Genomic DNA, 16,519 nt, shown 5'->3' on the forward strand with positions numbered 1-16,519 from the left:
GGGATTCCTGTAGTTTCCATGCTTTTGTTGCCTCTCCTGAACCAAGCAGGGATTTCTATACAGGGCAAGACAGTTGTTTAAGGAGAGCTCCAGACTAGGGGTTCCCAAACAAGTTCAGGATGAGGCTCCTTAGACTGCATTATGAGTTTCCTACAAAGAGATCAGATGGTCCAGTTCAGGCTCAGCACAAGTATTTCTCTACAGGTTCAGAGCTATGTTAATGTAGGCAGTAGGTACAGGTGTTCACGTCTAGATTCGATCAAGGAATTGTTTTTAATTGGGCTAAATTAAAAAAAAATTAATATTTATTTATTTATTTGAGAGAGAGAGAGAGAGTGGGGAGAAGAGCAGAGGGAAAGGGACCAGCAGACTCCACGCTGAGTGTGGAGCCTGATGCAGGGCTTGATCTTACAACCCAGAGATCATGACCTGAGCAGAAATCAAGAGTCAGATGCTTAACGACAAAGTCACCCAGGCACACCTGAGCTAAATTTTTTTTTAAAGATTTTATTTATTTGTTTGACAGACAGAGATTACAAGTAGGCAGAGAGGCAGTCAGAGGGAGGAGGAAGCAGGCTCCCTGCTGAGCAGAGAGCCTGATGCTGAGCTTAATCCCAGGACCCTAGCATCATGACCCGAGCAGAGGCTTTAACCCACTGAGCCACCCAGGCGCCCCCCCCCTTTTTTTAAAGATTGAGCTAAATTTTTTTTTAAAGATCTCATTTATTTATTAGAGCGCATGTGTGAGAGAGAGAGCATGAGTGTGTGTGAGAGGTAGAGGGAGAAGCAGACTCCTTGCTGAGCAGAGAGCATGGGGCTTGATCCCAGGATTCCGGGATTGTGACTTGAGCCAAAGGCAGATGCTTAACTGACTGAGCAACCCTGGCATCCCAACTGGGCTAAATTATGCTAGCTGCTGTAACAAACCCAGAATATTAGACAATTACAAATAAATGTTTATTTCTTGCTCATATAAAGTCCAATGTGAATATTACTGATCATTTAGAAACTCAGGCAACTTCCACTTTGTGGCTCTGCTGTTCTCTGAATCCTTGGAGTTCGCACTATTGAGCTGGTAGGTAGGAAAAGAGAGTGAAGGATTCCATGAGAGATTTATATGGGCCGGGCTTGGAAGTGGTATATATCACTTTGTCCACACTGCATTGGTCAGAATTCTGTCACATGTCCACATCTCACTGTAAGGGAGGTCAGAAAGGTGAGTGAGCTCAGGAGAACACAGGATTGAAAAACCTATAGCAGGGCCTACTACAGGAGTCTACAGACCCCACAGAGCTATCAGTCCCATGTGGCAGCCACTAGCCACAGTCAGAATAATGGTTCCTATAAAGGGGGGAAGGTGGGGCTTCCAGGACAAGGTCAGGGCCAGGGCTGTCAGAGAGAGTCAGGTCAGAACATCCTGTTTGGGGTTAAGAGAATGTTTCCAGAAAGCAAGATTAGGAGTTCCTATAAAGGATCAGGCCAGAGGGGTGCCTGAGTGACTCAGTCAGTTAAGCATCTGCCTTCCGCTTGGATCATGATTCCGGGGTCCTGGGATCGAGTCTTGTGTGGGTTCCCTGCTCAGCGGAGAGCCTGCTTCTCTCTCTCTCCTGCCATTCGCCCTGCTCATGTTCTTTTGCTCTCTCACTGTCAAATAAATGAATAAAATCTTTTTTTTTTAAAGGATCAGGCCAGAGATTCCTGTGAGTGAAGTTAAGGATTTCTGTCGAGAGGAAAAGGTTTTCTATGGAAAGTCCAGTCAGAGGGTTCTAGTACAGTTGTAGGCAAGGCTGCCTGTAGAGGGTCAGGGCTATGAAGCTAACACGTGGTAAAGATGGAAAGCCCTGTACAGTATGGCCAGGTGAGGCCATAAATAACTGTATAAGATGAGTTCTAGGCCTAAAGTAGAGGGTCAGGACAGACATCCATTCCTACCACAAGCTTAGAAAAGGGTTTTCTTTCTTTTTTTTTTAGGAAAGGGTTGTAAGTTCAAGACTGAGGTTCATGTTAAGAATTGGATTACAATGACGGGAGTGGGGACGCCTGGATGGCACAGTTGGTTAAGTGTCCAGCTCTTGGTTTCAGCTCAGGTTGTGATCTCAGGGTCCTGGGATAGAGTCCTGCAGTAGGCTCCAAGCACAGCAAGGAGTCTGCTTAAGATTCTTTCTCTCCCTCTGCCCCTCCCCACCACCTCGCGCATGAGCGCTCGCTCTCTCTCTCTCTCAGCTCAGGTCATGATCTCAGGGTCCTGGGATTGAGCCTTGCTTCAGGCTCTCTGCTCAGCAGGGAGCCTGCTTCCCCCCACCCCCACCTGTCTGTCTGTCACATAAACAAAATCTTTTAAAAAAAGAGTTGGATCATGGGTTTTATGGACTCTACAGGTTAGGGTGTGAGATCAAAGATTGTGGTGCAGAGTGACATCAAGGGTCATTATCAACAATGGAGACAAGAGATTCTGTATTCAGTTGGGAGTTCCCAAAGAGGTTGAAGAAAGTTTCTGCAGAGAGAGCTAGGTCAGTGGTTCAGAACTAAATTTTATTGTGATGCAAGTGTTTCTAAAATGCTATCTGGAGGGCTGAGCTCCAGTACAGTGTGAAGACAGAGGTGTCTTGTCCAAAGTCAAGGCAGGTTTTCTATAGAGAGATCAAGACTACCAAAGAGGGTCAGGACAGGTGTTTCTTTCTTTTTTTAATTTTTTTTTAAGATTTTATTTATTTATTTGACAGAGCACAGGCAGGCAGGGGGTCAGAGGGAGAGGGAGAAACAGACTCCCTCCTGAGCAGGGAGCCCAATATGGAGCTTTATCCCAGGGCCCTGGGATCGTGACTTGAGCCAAAGGCAGCTGCTTAACCGACAGAGCCACCCAGGCACCCCAGCACAAGTGTTTTCTAAAGGGTGGTGAAAGGGCTTCCTTAGAGTGTGAGCTCACAGATTCCTAACTGGCCTGAGTCCAAGGTTCCAGTGCCATGGGAGGACAGGGCTTTCTCCAAAGCAAGGTGAGGGCTGATCTGATGCTTCTGTCCATGGTCAGCATGGGTTTCCTGTTGCTAATTAGACAAAGGGTTCCCTTAGAGTGTCAGGCTAGGGCAGCTGTTCTGGGAGGTAAGAGCTGGGGCTCCTGAGCAAGGGAGGGCCAGGCACATGTCCAGCACAGTTTCTGAGAGGGGTTTCTGTTCCAGATGCAACAGGGGCTCTTACAGGTTAAGAGGGCTGGGGTTCTGTGGGATGGCCAGGGAGGCAGGAGGCTTTTACAAAGACCAGGGAGGTTCTGGACAATCCCTGTAATGAACATGGACTGCCATGATTCTGCATAGGGCCCGCGTGGCCAGTAGCTGAAGGAGAGCTGTCCTGAGAACATCTGCTTACCCCTACTATGTTCAGGACCCGCGGGCCCACGGTCTTTGCTCTGGGGCTCTGAGGGAAAGCCATAAAGAGAAGCAACCCAAAAGCAAATTCAGATGTGAGTGGATTGAGTGATGAGAGCAAGAGCAAGGGAGGGGGGTAGAGAGAGAGGCAGCCCAGTTAAGTGTGAGCAAGACTCATATGGGGGGGGAAGTGGTATTCAAAATCCACTCCTTAAACTCTGTGTGGCCAGGGCAAGTAACACCAGTTATGAGCCTTACTTTTTCATTAGCAAAACAAAAATGTAAAGTGTGTAATATACTTTCCTTTCCTTGGAGTAATTTTTTTTCCAGGTGTTCAGGAACTAAAGCAACTGAAGCTTCCCAGCTATTGCCCGACCCACAGTAAATGCTCAGCAAATGGGGCTCCTTGCTATCAGGAGCTGCTGGGTGGTATGGAGACTAAACCACAGAACCTGGCTTGGCCCCCTGTCTCCAGCTATGTGGCCTCCAGTGAGCTACTTAACCTCTCTGGCTCGGGGTGTCACCTGACTCCACACAGGCTCCTATGTAAGGGTTTTCCATTTTGGAATTTCTTTTTTCTTAAGTAGGCCCAAAATGGGGCTTGAACTCGTGACCCTGAGATCAAGACCTCATCTGAAGAGTCTGAGGCTTAACTGCGTGAGCCACACTGGTGCCCCAGGGTTTTCCATTGTGGAAGAACAGATTCTACTCAGGGTGGGGAACAGCTGGCCCAGGTGAGTAGGTGTGTTGGCATGGGAGTTGGCATGGTGGGGGGGGGCTCCCCCCTACCTACGGGGTCTAAATATCATCCCCAGAAGTTATTTTGTCCTCCTAATCTTCCCCTCTCTTTCTCTACCATTTCCCACAGAGCTGCAGGCCGAGCTGGGCCCAAAGAGATAAGCGATGACTGACAGGGAAGGTCCCCCGGATAGCCTCATGGTCGCACACTGGCCTTCTGACCTTCTGGACAGCTCCCATTCCAGTCCCCTCTTCCCCTCTGCCCCCCCTTTCCTCTCCAGCACATGTCTTGTGTCCTCTGGAAAAGGGGTCCCTGATGTAGACCCAGCTGAAACTCTGCATGTTGATACTTTCCACGAACGAGTACACACAGAACTGCTTACACCTGACAGCCACTCAAGAGACACTGTGGCCTGGCACACACCACGGGATCCGCACTCCCACACATGTAGACTTGCAGAGAAATGCTGCCGTTACCCAAGCCCTAGGGTTCACTGGATGTGCAGACCCCTGTGGTGCTGCTCTAAGACTTCACACGCCCCCACACACAGCCTGCGTTCAACGTTCCAGAAGCATCTGTCCGTCCAGGTCTGTGCCCCACACATAAGACATCACACCGTCTTAAAGATCACCCCAACATGGCGTGTAGTCACATGGACACCATGCCATGCATTCCTCCCGCGTGTGCCAAGCGCACACGCACTCCACGTCCTCTCCTGTACTCCTGGCTCCCACTGTTGCCATGTGTCATGCACCCCGTCTTGCAGAGCCTCACCCCCTCAATCACATGCCGTATCTCACCCTGTGGTGTGTGGTGACCCATGCCGTCTCGGGCCACCTAGAAGCTGCCACATGCACTTTCACAAACATTGTTCACAATTGCATGTCACAACCCACAATTGTGAAGTGTCACACAGACGCCCACACCAGATGCTATCCTCAGAGACACCCAGACACATGACCTCCCTCCCGTGGTTCTTTTTTTTTTTTTTTTTTAAAGATTTTATTTATTTATTTGACAGAGAGAAATCACAAGTAGATGGAGAGGCAGACAGAGAGAGAGGGGGAAGCAGGCTCTCTGCTGAGCAGAGAGCCCGACGCGGGACTCGATCCCAGGACTCTGAGATCATGACCTGAGCCGAAGGCAGCAGCTTAATCCACTGAGCCACCCAGGCGCCCCCCTCCCGTGGTTCTTGATTTGGTCCCACACAGACTCACACCTCCACTCTTGGGACTTTGGACTTTGGTGGTTTTATTTTACAAAAGCTTTGAAGGTCCAGGCCAAGGGGCGGCTAGGCAAGAGGGCTGGGTTGTAATAACTGCTGCCCACACAGGAGAGGGTCCCCGCCCCAGCCCTGAGGCCATGCTCTGTGTCCTCAGGAGCTCAGTGGAGCCACCACGGTGGTGGTGGTGGTGGTGGGAGGAACAGGACCTGCTGGGAAGGAGCCTGTGGGGGAACCCAGCAGGGGTCCCGGGAAAGGCATGAGGTGGCTCACGGGCCCTGACAACACCACAGGGCCCAGGCCTTGGTAGAGATGGGCAGTGCTGGGCGGGCCCAACGTCAAGCCGGAGGCCATCTCCCCACAATTCCCACTCCCGCTGCCCCCGGCCACCACCATGAAACCACCAGCTGGTCCTTCAGCTGCTCCTGTACCTCCCAGACTTGACCCTCGTTTCTTTTTCCCTTTTCCAGATGCCTTGCGGTTTCGAGTCTGGATACCATCCTTCCGCATGGTCAGTGGTCGGTTCACCTGCCAAAAGGGAGGTCCACGGTGTTTCCCAACTCCACATCTTTGCCTCTGTGTCTTGACCAGGGAGGCCATCTCCATCCCACCTCGTTAAGCATAGGGAATTATTTCAGGGACTAGGGGAGCATGACCCTGGTATGGTGCAGGGATTGACCTAAGGAATCCCAAGGAGGAAGGAGGAGGGTCAGGAGGTCATGGAAGGGTGTGAAGAGATGAAGGAATGGGAGGAGGGAGGATGAGGACCAAGGTGGAGGGGAATAGAGAAGGAAGGAGGAAGCAGAAAAGTTGGGGAGAGGGGAGGGTTATGAGGCCAAGTAGACATGGGGATGCAACAGGAGCAGGGGAGGAGGGAGGCTGGGGTGGGGGATGAGGCAAGACAAACCTGGTGTAGCTTGTAGTAGAGGCCACAGGCATTGCACACAGGGTCCCCGCTAGCATTTCTCCGCCACAGCGTCGTGGTGGTTGTCTGGCAGTTAGTGCACTGGGTACCTGCCCGTTTGCTGACAATCTGGGGGAGAGAAAATGTGAAGATCAGCCCACTGGCGGGAGGGGATATGCTTAGGGGACCCAAGAGGTCAGGGTCGGGTTGAAGGTAGGGCTTCCGGTGCAGGGTGAGAACAGATATAACTTAACAGGACGATGACTGTGGGTGCTGTATGGGATAGGGCTTCCTGGACAGGGTTGGGGATTTTGGTATTGGGGGTGATTCCCAATTTTGGCCATACATTGGAATCACCCAGGGAGTTGAAAATCATCCGAAGGCCCAGATGACTCCTTAGGCCAATGAAATCAGCACATCTAGGGGAGGGTGCCAGGCCCCTGGTGGTTCAGGTTGTCCTAAGGTGAGTCCCATGTGAGCCCAAGGAGGAAAACATTGCTGTCGTGCAGGGACAAGACAGGGTTCCTGGAAGTAGCCTATGATGGTAGGTTGAGGATAGGCATTCCTATGCAAAGCTGGGTTCCTGCATGGATGGGGAAGGGATGGGGTTGGGGGATATGAGTTCTCATAGAGCAGGAGGACCGGGATCCCTGCACAGGTCCAGAACAGTTCCTAGGAAAGGGGAGGCAGGCCTGGGGTCTTACCAGGCGCTTCTTGGGCCGGATGAGGGGCCTGTTCTGCCCATTCATCTTGTGGTAGAGGCCGCAGGCATTGCATAGGTAGTGGCCCGTCCTGTCCCGCCGCCACAGTGGAGTGGCTGTTGCTCCGCAGTTCACACACTCCCTGGCCTCTGATGGGGTGGACAGAGGGGACGAGGAAGCCCAGGCTCAGCCCAGCTTTGCCTTGGAGCCGCCCCCCCCCCCCCGATTTTAACCTCCCTGTCCCTTTGTGGGGACCTCACCACAGGGGGGCAGGGGCAGTGTTCCACGAAGCTTGGGGGAGGAATAGGCCGCTGGATTGAGGGGGCTCCCGGTGGGAGAAAAGAAGGTACTGGAAAAGTCAGGACCCCCGTAGGCACTGCTGGGGACGGGGATGGATGAAGGCAGCGCAGGCCCCAGCGTCAAGAGATCTGGACTTAGCCGCTCTGTCTTTAAGGTCTCCAGGAAGCTGCTACCGCCTTTCCCATCTGGGTCTTCCGGGGCCTGGGGAGGGGAGTCCTCACGGGTGGGGCACACGGCTGTGGCAGGGTAGAGCCCCGTCTTGCCATAGGTCCAGCTGGCATACGGTGAGCCCCCTGGGATCCCCTCCATACAGTTGAGCAGTGGGTACACCTGAAAGACTATTATGGAGGGTGGGTACAGGAAGGAAGGAGGGATCAGTCCAAAGCCATGGCAGTGCCCCACAGCTCCAACTGAGTGGCCAAGTCTCCAGTCTTCCCACAGGCAACTGGAACAGCTAGCTGCTGGCCATCGGGTAATTCCTGGACATCGACCCCCATGATCACTTTGGCAGCTATGGTAACCTCCACCCGTTTCCAAAGGGGCGTTGAGGATGCCCTTTGGGATTCAGAGCCCCATGGGTCCCTTGACAACTAGGGCCGCCACCACCCACTTCCGATGTTGCTTTCCAGTATGGCTATAGCAAGACCGCGCATGGGGAGCATTGGCATCAACTGGGGGAAGTGGCCATTTTCAAGATGACTTCTTAGTGGGATTCTACCCTAGCTAAGGGTCACCCAGACATGGATGTCCATGGCCACCCAGACAGCACGGAGCCTGTGCTAAGACAGCCACCCGGAGGAGTTTACCTGGGGAGTGCCTGTAGGCTTCAGCATCCCTGTAGTAGGCCAGAGCTGCCGCTGCAGCTGTGGCAGTGCTGGGGGCCGTGGAGGAGGCTGCTGCATCCAATCCCTCGGGCCCAGAGGAGAAGAAGACCCCCGATTCTGGTGGTGAGGATACCAAGGCCGGGTCCACAAACTGGGGCAGGGGCTCGGAGGTCCCCAGGGCCCCTAGGCCAGGGAACTCCATGGGGCCTTGGATGGGACCTGTGAGGACGGGAGGGGTCCTCAGACTCCAAACTCCTCCTCCCCTTCCCACCGCCCCCTTCTCTCCTGTCTCCCTTTCCTACTCCATTCCCTCAATCTTCCTGTCCCTCTTTTCCTCCCCAGATGTCTCCCCTTCTTCCGCTCCATCATCCCCTCCTTCCTTCTGCCCAGCCCCCTTCCTCTCCTTCCCTTTTATTCCCTCTTCTCCCCTTTCGCTTTCCCCTTCTTCTCTTGCCCTCCTCCCATCTCTTCTTTTTCCTCCTCTCACAACTCCCCCTCTTCCCCCTCGTGCTTCTCTTCCCACTCCTCCCTCCTCTTTGGGCCCCTTATACCCTCATTCTTTCTTTCCCCTGCCCTCCTCTTCTCTCCCTCTACCTGTTCCCCCTCCTCCTCTCCCTCTTCTGTAACCAGCCACCTCTTCGACCTTCCCCCTTTCTACATCTCTTCCCCACCTCATTTTCTCTTTCCCTCCTGCCTGTCCCCTTCCCCTGTGCTCCTTTTCCTTCATCCTTCTCCTCTCTCTCCCTTTCTGGTCATCTTTTTATCTTCTCATTTTCTCCCCCTCCTCCTCTTCTCTCGCTCTAGAGGAGTCTGGGTGGGATGGGCTGGGGTGCAGAGCCAAAGGCCCCTGAGCCACATGTCACCCCTGGGACCTTGGGGTTCACCCTCCTGTGCTCCCCAACTTCATCCCTATCTGTTGCATCTTTTAACTTTCTCAGAAACCCATGGTTTCCGGCTTGACTCCTCCCTCCCCCCACCTCCGTTGGGTCTGCAGACAGAGGGCCCCCTCAGTTCCTCCCCACTCCATGGGGGGGTCAGTACCCCCCACCGCTTATCTCTGCCATCCCCGCCCAACTTTTGAAATCACCCCAAGGCTACTGGCTTCCTCCGAGGAGGGGTACAGGTCTGCCCGGGGGAGGCCTACCATAGTTCTGCTTTTGGGTTCCTTCATTTCCAGCCAGCCCCAGGCCTCAGTTTCCCCATATGCCAGATAGGAGGTAGTGACAGGGGCCCAGCTAAGACCCGTGAGATGGCGGCTTCATCTTTGCCCCTTTGTCTCTGTCCTTCCCTGTGTGTGTATCTGTGTCCCTGTGTCTCTCTCCTGGCGACACTCTCTCTTCTCCAGCCTGGCCCTCCATATTTCTGTCCCATTGTCTTATGCTACCATGATATGTCTTGTCCTCTCTCTTTCTCTGCTTTAATGAGTGCCGAATTTCCCCCCTCCCTTTCTCTGGCTTTCCATGTCTCTATCTCTGGCTGTCTCTCTCCATCTTCATCTTCACCTCTTTCTGTTTCACTTGTCCCTCCCTCTCCAGTCACGTCTCTGAATGTCTCTGCATCTCTCCCTCTCAGTCTCTTTCTGCTTGTTTGTCTCCTCTCTCTCTCTTTCTGCCCTCTGGCTTTATTTCCATGTCTGTCTTACTAGTCCCACATGCTTGGCCATACCCCACTGCACACAGCCTGGGTGAGGAGCCAGCAAATCTACTCTTGCCCCTGACTTGCCCTGTGAATCCGGAGGCCTCAGTTTTCCTGTCGTTGGGGTGGAGTAACAGAGATAGGGGAGAAGGCCATCTTCACAGCCCCAGCCTACGTGAACCACTGTGTGAACACGCTGAAGGTTGGGCTCAGGGTTGGGGCTTGTATGGGTAAAGAGAGGAGCCCATGATTGTGTGGGTAAAGAGAGGTGCCCATGGCTGGGTCCACCACCAGCCTTGCCCAGGCCCCAGGATCTCCACTCATTCTCCCCAGAGTGGGTGTCTTGCCTCCTCCTCTGTTTCCGTCTCTTTCCTCTGCGTCTCTCCATGATTTCTTCTATCTGTGAAGCTCTCTCTACATTCCTGCCTTGCTCCTTTTCTGTTCCTGGGTCTCCTTCACTTTCCTACTATCTCTGTTTCTCTTTTCTTTTTCTTCCTGTCTCTTGCTGTTTGTCACTGTCTCTTTTTCTGGCCCCCACCCCGCTCCGTTTCTCCCTTCCTTCTCTGTCTGCCTGTTTCTTGTTCTTTTTGTCTCTGTCTCCACTGTCCTTTATCCCCCTCATCCTCATCTCACTACTCCCCCGTGATCTCCCTCCAGTCCCACTGCCCCACATCCCTGTACCTAGCACCTTGGTGGCTCCAGGGCTGCCCACCCCTCCTATGGCAGGGGCCCAGCCCCCCCCCCCCCCCCCCCCCAGTTATCACTCTCCGGACAGAGATAAAGTTTATCTCAAGGCTGGGGGATATGAAAGCTCCTTATCAGCTGCCCTACTAGAGTAAGTGCTGCCCCAACGGGCAGCAGGCAGCAGGCCGGCACCCTCAACTCTCCCAAGGCCCAGCCCCTCACCCCAGGTAACATCCCTATCCCAGCCATCAAGGGAGGGTCTCTTGGGACTAAAGGGAGCCAAGATGTGGGATGGGGGCAGATGAGTCTTGGGAGGCTTTGAGGTGGAATTTTAGGGTCAGATGGGTGGAAGAGTCAGGGAGAGGTTGGGGGTAGAGCTATAGTGTTTGGGGAGAGCAGATACGGGGTTTGAGGAGCAGAGACAAATTTGAAAGGTCACAGTTTGGGATCAGAAATAGGTTGGAAAAGCAGAACTCAAGGTTGGAGATCTGAAGTGAAGTTTGAGAGCCAGAGAGAACGTTCAGAAGCTGGAGATGTAGTTCGGGGGTCAGAGACAAATTCTGAGGACCATGGAAAAGTTTGGGGGTTCTGTGGGCTTTGCTGGAGCAGAGATGGAGTTTAGGGGTCAGAGATGGGTTTGGACAGGCAGGAGTATGTCTGATAAAGATGTGTTATGGGAGCAGAGGAGGAATTTGAGAACTGAGATGGAATTGGGGTGGAGAAAGATGGGGCCAGAGGAGATCCAGGGGGCCAGAGACACATTTAGGGGCTGAGATGGGGTTTAGGGAAGGCAGGCATGAGGAGGATTCATGTCGTAGAACAGACTTGGGATAGTAGACTTGGTGTTTAGGGTGACAGACTTTTTGGTGTGTGGGCAAGGGGCTAGAGGAGAGTAGTGGTTTGGGGGGGATCAGAGAGAAGTCACAGGGAACAAATAGGAGGGTTGAGAGGCACAGACAGAGATAAGAGGATGAAGCCAGGGTTTAGGGGACTAGAGAATTTAGAGCAGAAACCAGGATGGGGATCAGACAGGGGCTTGGGGAACAGAAATAGGCATGGGAGAGCAAAAGTGAGTTTTGGGGAGAAAACAGAGACAGAAACAATTCCAGGTGAGTGAAAACCAGATTCAGGGCAGAGCTAGGATTTAGGGGAGAAAGGCATGTTGTAGGGGGCAGGGATGGTGTGTGGGGAGCAGAGTTAAGTCATCAGAGGAACAGATACCTTGGAAGGAGAGGATGGAAGTCAGGGCAGAAAGAGGTCAGTTTTGGGGGTTGGTTTCTGGAGTAGAGATGGGGGCTGGAAAGACAGATGGTTTGGAGGAGCGGTAAAGGGTTTCAGGGGTGGTAGACACTTTGGGGACCAGTGGTGGGTTGGGGAGGCTAGAGAAGGCTGGAGGGGTAGCCTTGAGGTAAGGGACAGCAGGCCTGGGGTTTGCCTTGCTGGGGGCTTTTGGGGGGCTGAGACTGACCTGGGCTGGTTGGTGCAGAGGGTTCGGCCGCTTTGGGGATGTGGCGAGTTCAGTGTGATCCCAGGGGGTGTCCTGGCTGGCCTTGGCCTTTGAGGCTCCCTTCCTCCTTCCCTCCCTCCCTCCCCTCTCCCTCCTCCCTCCTCCCCAGGGAGTGGCTGGTGCCCCAGTGGGTGGGGCGGACCAGAGGAGGGGGCGGGCTCCCTGATGGTGGGGCACCTCTTGGGCAGTGGGGGCCTTCCTCTGCCCCACCTGCCCACCCCATGGATTCTTGGACCCTGTTCAACTTGGGCTCCCGTGGACTTCAGTGTCCAGCCAAACAAAATGGGCTGAAGCCAAGATAAAATGAAAATAGCAGATATGGTTTTATGACTCCACTAGGCTTTTCAGTGAGTGTTTCCAAAGTCCCTCCTGTGTGCTGGGTCAGGCTTGGGCCCTTACATATGTGAATCTTCCCGGCCAACAGGGAGAGGAGGGATGTGACTACCCATTTTGCAGGCAAGAAGAATGAGACTCACAGAGGTTTGGTGGGATTTGAACCAGAGCCCATGGGACATCTTGATGACCCAGGCCCATCTTGGAGGCCTGGCCAGGCCAGGGCTGGCGGGCGGCAGGGGCACACTCACTCAGTGCCCCACTGGGGCTTACGCCAGCTCCGGCCTGCCCTGGGGCAGCAGATAAGTCTTATCAGATGGAGGAGACTGTGGCTGTTGGCTCCGCGGTAACAGGCTGTCTTGGGATGGGGGGCGGGGCTGGGGGGGCACCCAGAGACAGTGGCCTCAACTTGTTGCCCGCCATGCTGCTTTGGAGGCGGGAAACAGGTGGGACCCAGGGTTGGTTTCTCTTTGGGTCCTTGAGGAGCGGGATAGGGTGGGGGAAGGGAAGAAGAACTGAAGGGATAAAGAAGGGAGAGGGACAGAGAGCAAGAGGCAGAGACAGAGAGAGATGGGAATGGGGAGACTCAGGAAGAAAAAGGGACACAACTAGAAGGAGGCAGAGAGGGTAAGGAGAGGAGGGAGAGACGGGGAGGGAGACCCAGCGACAATGAAAATTCTACAGAGAGAGGCAAAGAAAATGAGAGGACAGAAGGGGAAAGATAGAGCCCCAGAGTGACAGAGGCCAAGAACACAGGGTGAGAACCTGGGAAAGGAGACAGAGACAGACAGAGATTCACGGACGGAGTCTTGGAGGAAGTCCATGAGACCCCAAGTGTCAAGTTGGGATAGGCTCTGGGCCGGTGGTGCTGGGGTGGAGGGGACAGGGCCATATGGGTCGATGTGGACCCATGTGATCTGTGGCTCTCTCCTCAACTGCTGAGAGGGACCTCCAGAACCCCTGCACCTCAGTCCCCACCTTTCTACCCTGTCCCACCTCCCCCAGAGAGGAACAACAGTGATGGCAGCCAGTGTTTCATGCTGACACAGACCACAGGCCAGATCTGTCCTGAGCACTTCCTCTGTGTAAAATCAATGGACTCATGCCCACATGAGGTGTCCAACTTGGCTCCCCATAGAGCAGGGGTAAGACCACCCAGTGGTGGTCCAAGGACTCCATAGGATGGAGCACTGTCCTGACCACCCATTCTACAGATGGGGAGACTGAGACCTGCCAAGGGCACAGGACACTGATGGAGCCCTGGGTCAGTGCAGCCTGCTCCCCCACCGGCTGCCCAAGAAGGAGCTTCCTGTCATCCTCTTGCCTCCATGGGCCTCGTCCTCATAAGCAAAATGGGAGGTTTGAGGAGGAAAAAGAGCATGGCTATGACTTTGCGTTTATTGACCTCTTGCTGTGTGCAGTGTCCTGTGCTGAGCCCTCATAAGTGAGAAGGCGGGGTGAAAACCTCTATGACTTATGGGGCAGTGTTTTTGGGACTTCCACTCTGGAGCCAACCCCCCACCCCCGTCGTTCATAGCCTGCCCTAACCACAGAGGGGCTGCATGGCCTTGGTCAAGTTACCAGCCCCCCTTGGACCTCAGTTCCTCATCTGTAGAGATGGGGTAATAACAGTGGCTACTCTGGAGGGGGTTTGGGACAGTTAAATGAGATTTAATCCACTGAGTGATTTTAACTTGCTTGAATCTGAGATCTCATTAAATGTTAAGTATTCTTATTGATTTACTGAGTACCTACTGTATACAAGGGATGATACTTGATCCTTTTTTTTACTAGCACTACTAATTCTAGTAATGATGCTAATAACATGTGACACCCATACCAATTTTAATTTCTAATCTTAATTCTAATATTGATACTAATCTTAGTGCTAGTAATACTGATATTAATTCTAAATCTAATCATCATTATTCTAATTCTATCCACAACTGTACAAATAAGAATGCTAATTCTGATACGAATACTTTCTCTTTTTTTTAGCACTAATATCCTAATAACAATAGCAGCACACAGTTCACTGAGCTGCCCCAGGCACTGGGCTAAGTGCTCTCCCTACTTAATTTTATCCCATTCTCACCATGGTGATATAAGTGCACATAATTGTCGGGAGTGGGCTCAGACAAATGAAGATGTCCATGTAAGAGCTTGTGCTCTTGTCTGAGCTCTGACACTGATTTGCTGCATGATTCCTGGGCAGGCCACACTCTGAGCCTCAGTTTCTTTGCCTGGGTAACGGGTACAATCATAGAACCCCCAGCAAACATTGTTGAGAAGACCACTGGACACAGGTCCTGCCTGGCAAGCCATAGAGGATGAGCTCCGTAGTGGTAACTCTCCTCATTGTTATTTTTTATTAGAAACAGCAGTTGCAATATTGGGAGCGAGGTGGGGAAATCTGTTGTCCTCAGGAAGGTCGGGCCGGAGGCATGTCTCAGACAAGAGTTTGGACACTGGACTCAGCCTATTTCTTCGTAACCAGAGCTGAAAAAAGCCTAAGGAAGGGAAGTAAAGGGTGGGGAGTGGGGGCCTCAGAACCCCGGCTCCGTCAAGAGCCAGAAACCCTGAGGCTCTGAGGCCAGGCTCACCCCATTCCCTCCCCCATCCCTGTGGAGGGGGCACAGGCCCAGAAGTCTGCGGCGACAGTTCAGCCAGGAGGGAGGCAGCTGGGAGCGGGCAGATAAGGGAATCAGCAGGGCCAGGCCAGTCTTTGGGAGAGACCCAGGGGGTGGGGGTGGGGTGTCCGGGTCAAGCGTCCCCTCTGTCAGGCCTCCATTTGAGGCTCAGCCCCAACATCCTCTCTTCCTGGAAGGCTCTTCTGACTTGTTCCCTTCTCCCTGGCATCTTCTGAGGTTCTAGAGCGTATTTGTACCTCATCCAGACGAGTCCACCAAGCCAGAGGCAGAACCTAATTCCCCTTGGTGTCCATCGCACAGAGAAGCACTTCAACCAGAGCCTGGCTGAGGAGTCCCTCGTTTGTCTCAGAACTGAGCTGTTGCATTTTTTTTTTTTAAGAGACAAGTATAAAGGATACTGTAACAAACTTTCACCTTTGTCAAACATTAATATTTTGCCTTATTTGCTTCAGATGCTTTTGAAAGACATATATTCAGGTCCAGCTGAAGTTCTTATACAAAGTCCATTTCCTCTCTCCTTCCACTACCTCGAGTTTGGGGTTTGTCTCCCTCGTGAGTATTTTCATTCCCTTACTATGTGTGCATGTATCGGTAAACAGCTTATGATACCGGGGGTTTTTGGCTTGGTTTTGAACTTCATATACACAGAATAACATGGCTTGTGTTTCTTTTGTTCTGCATAGTGTCTGCGACATTCACCCACACGCTGTCATGTGTATTAATAGTTCTTTTTTACTGAGATGTCATTCGCATACCACAAAATCCACCCTTTGAAGTGTACATTTCAGTGGTTTTTATATTCATATTGTTGTACAGCTATCACCACTGCCTAATTCCAGGACATTTTCATAATCCCAAAAAGAAGGCTGTCATGTTAGCAGACATTCCCTATACTGTTATCCCTAGAAACCACTAATCCACTGTCTGTTTCATGGATTTGCCTATTCTGGACTTTTCATATGAACAGAATCATATAATATATGGCCTTTTGTGACTGGCTTCTTTCACTTTGCACAAAGTTTCCAAGGTTCTCCCACATCTTCGCATGGATTAAACTACTTCATTCCTTTCTACGACTGAATGATATATTGTATGAACATTCAACGTTACACTTGTCCATCCAATGAACTGACTTTTTTGGGGGGGTGGTCATGAATAATACTGCTATGAGCATTCATATTAAGATTTTTATGCAGACATATGATTTCAGTCCTCTTGGGTACACACCTAGAAATGAAATCTTGGAGCTGTTGGGAGAGGCAGGAAGAGGGAAAAACAGGCATGGGACTTGATTCCTGGACCCTGGGATCATGACTGGGGCTGAAAGCAGGGGCCCAGCCAACTGAGCCACCCAGGGGCCCCAGTATGAGTTCTTTATATATTCTGGATCCTAATCATTTATCAGATAATGGGATTTGAAAATAGTTGCTCCTATTTTAGGGTTGTCCTTTCACTTTGTTGTGTCCCTTGAAGCACAAAAGCTTTTAGGTCTGATGAAGTGCAAGTTGACTTTGGTTGTTTATGCATTACATGTTGTCTAAGAAACCATTGCCTAACCAAAGTCATGAAGATTTATGCCTGTGTTTTCTTCTAGAAGTTTAATAGTTTTAGCTCTTACATTCATGTCTTTGATTTTTTTTTAGTTAATTTTTCTATA

The 16,519-nt window shown here is 52.0% G+C and overlaps 1 protein-coding gene and 1 long non-coding RNA gene across 2 annotated transcripts; one reads left to right on the forward strand and one right to left on the reverse strand.

Annotated features, from left to right (window-relative positions):
- Positions 1–5,332: 5,332 nt before the first annotated feature.
- GATA1 (GATA binding protein 1) lies at positions 5,333–12,522 on the reverse strand. The gene is made up of 6 exons (XM_082718098.1): positions 11,840–12,522; positions 8,035–8,271; positions 7,189–7,566; positions 6,932–7,077; positions 6,231–6,356; positions 5,333–5,851 (listed from the first exon to the last, which is right to left on the reverse strand). Exons 2-6 carry the CDS (start codon positions 8,252–8,254, stop codon positions 5,477–5,479), a joined length of 1,245 nt encoding a protein of 414 aa, XP_082574224.1. The 5' UTR covers positions 8,255–8,271; positions 11,840–12,522; the 3' UTR covers positions 5,333–5,476.
- Positions 8,281–15,935, forward strand: LOC309856710. Its single transcript, XR_014307323.1, has 2 exons — positions 8,281–10,598; positions 15,079–15,935. It is a non-coding gene; the product is annotated as an uncharacterized lncRNA (long non-coding RNA).
- The last annotated feature ends 584 nt before the right edge of the window (positions 15,936–16,519 follow it).

The sequence above is a fragment of the Mustela nivalis genome (genome assembly GCF_964662115.1).
Source record: "Mustela nivalis genome assembly, chromosome: X".
In the NCBI taxonomy this organism is placed as follows: Eukaryota; Metazoa; Chordata; class Mammalia; order Carnivora; family Mustelidae; genus Mustela; species Mustela nivalis.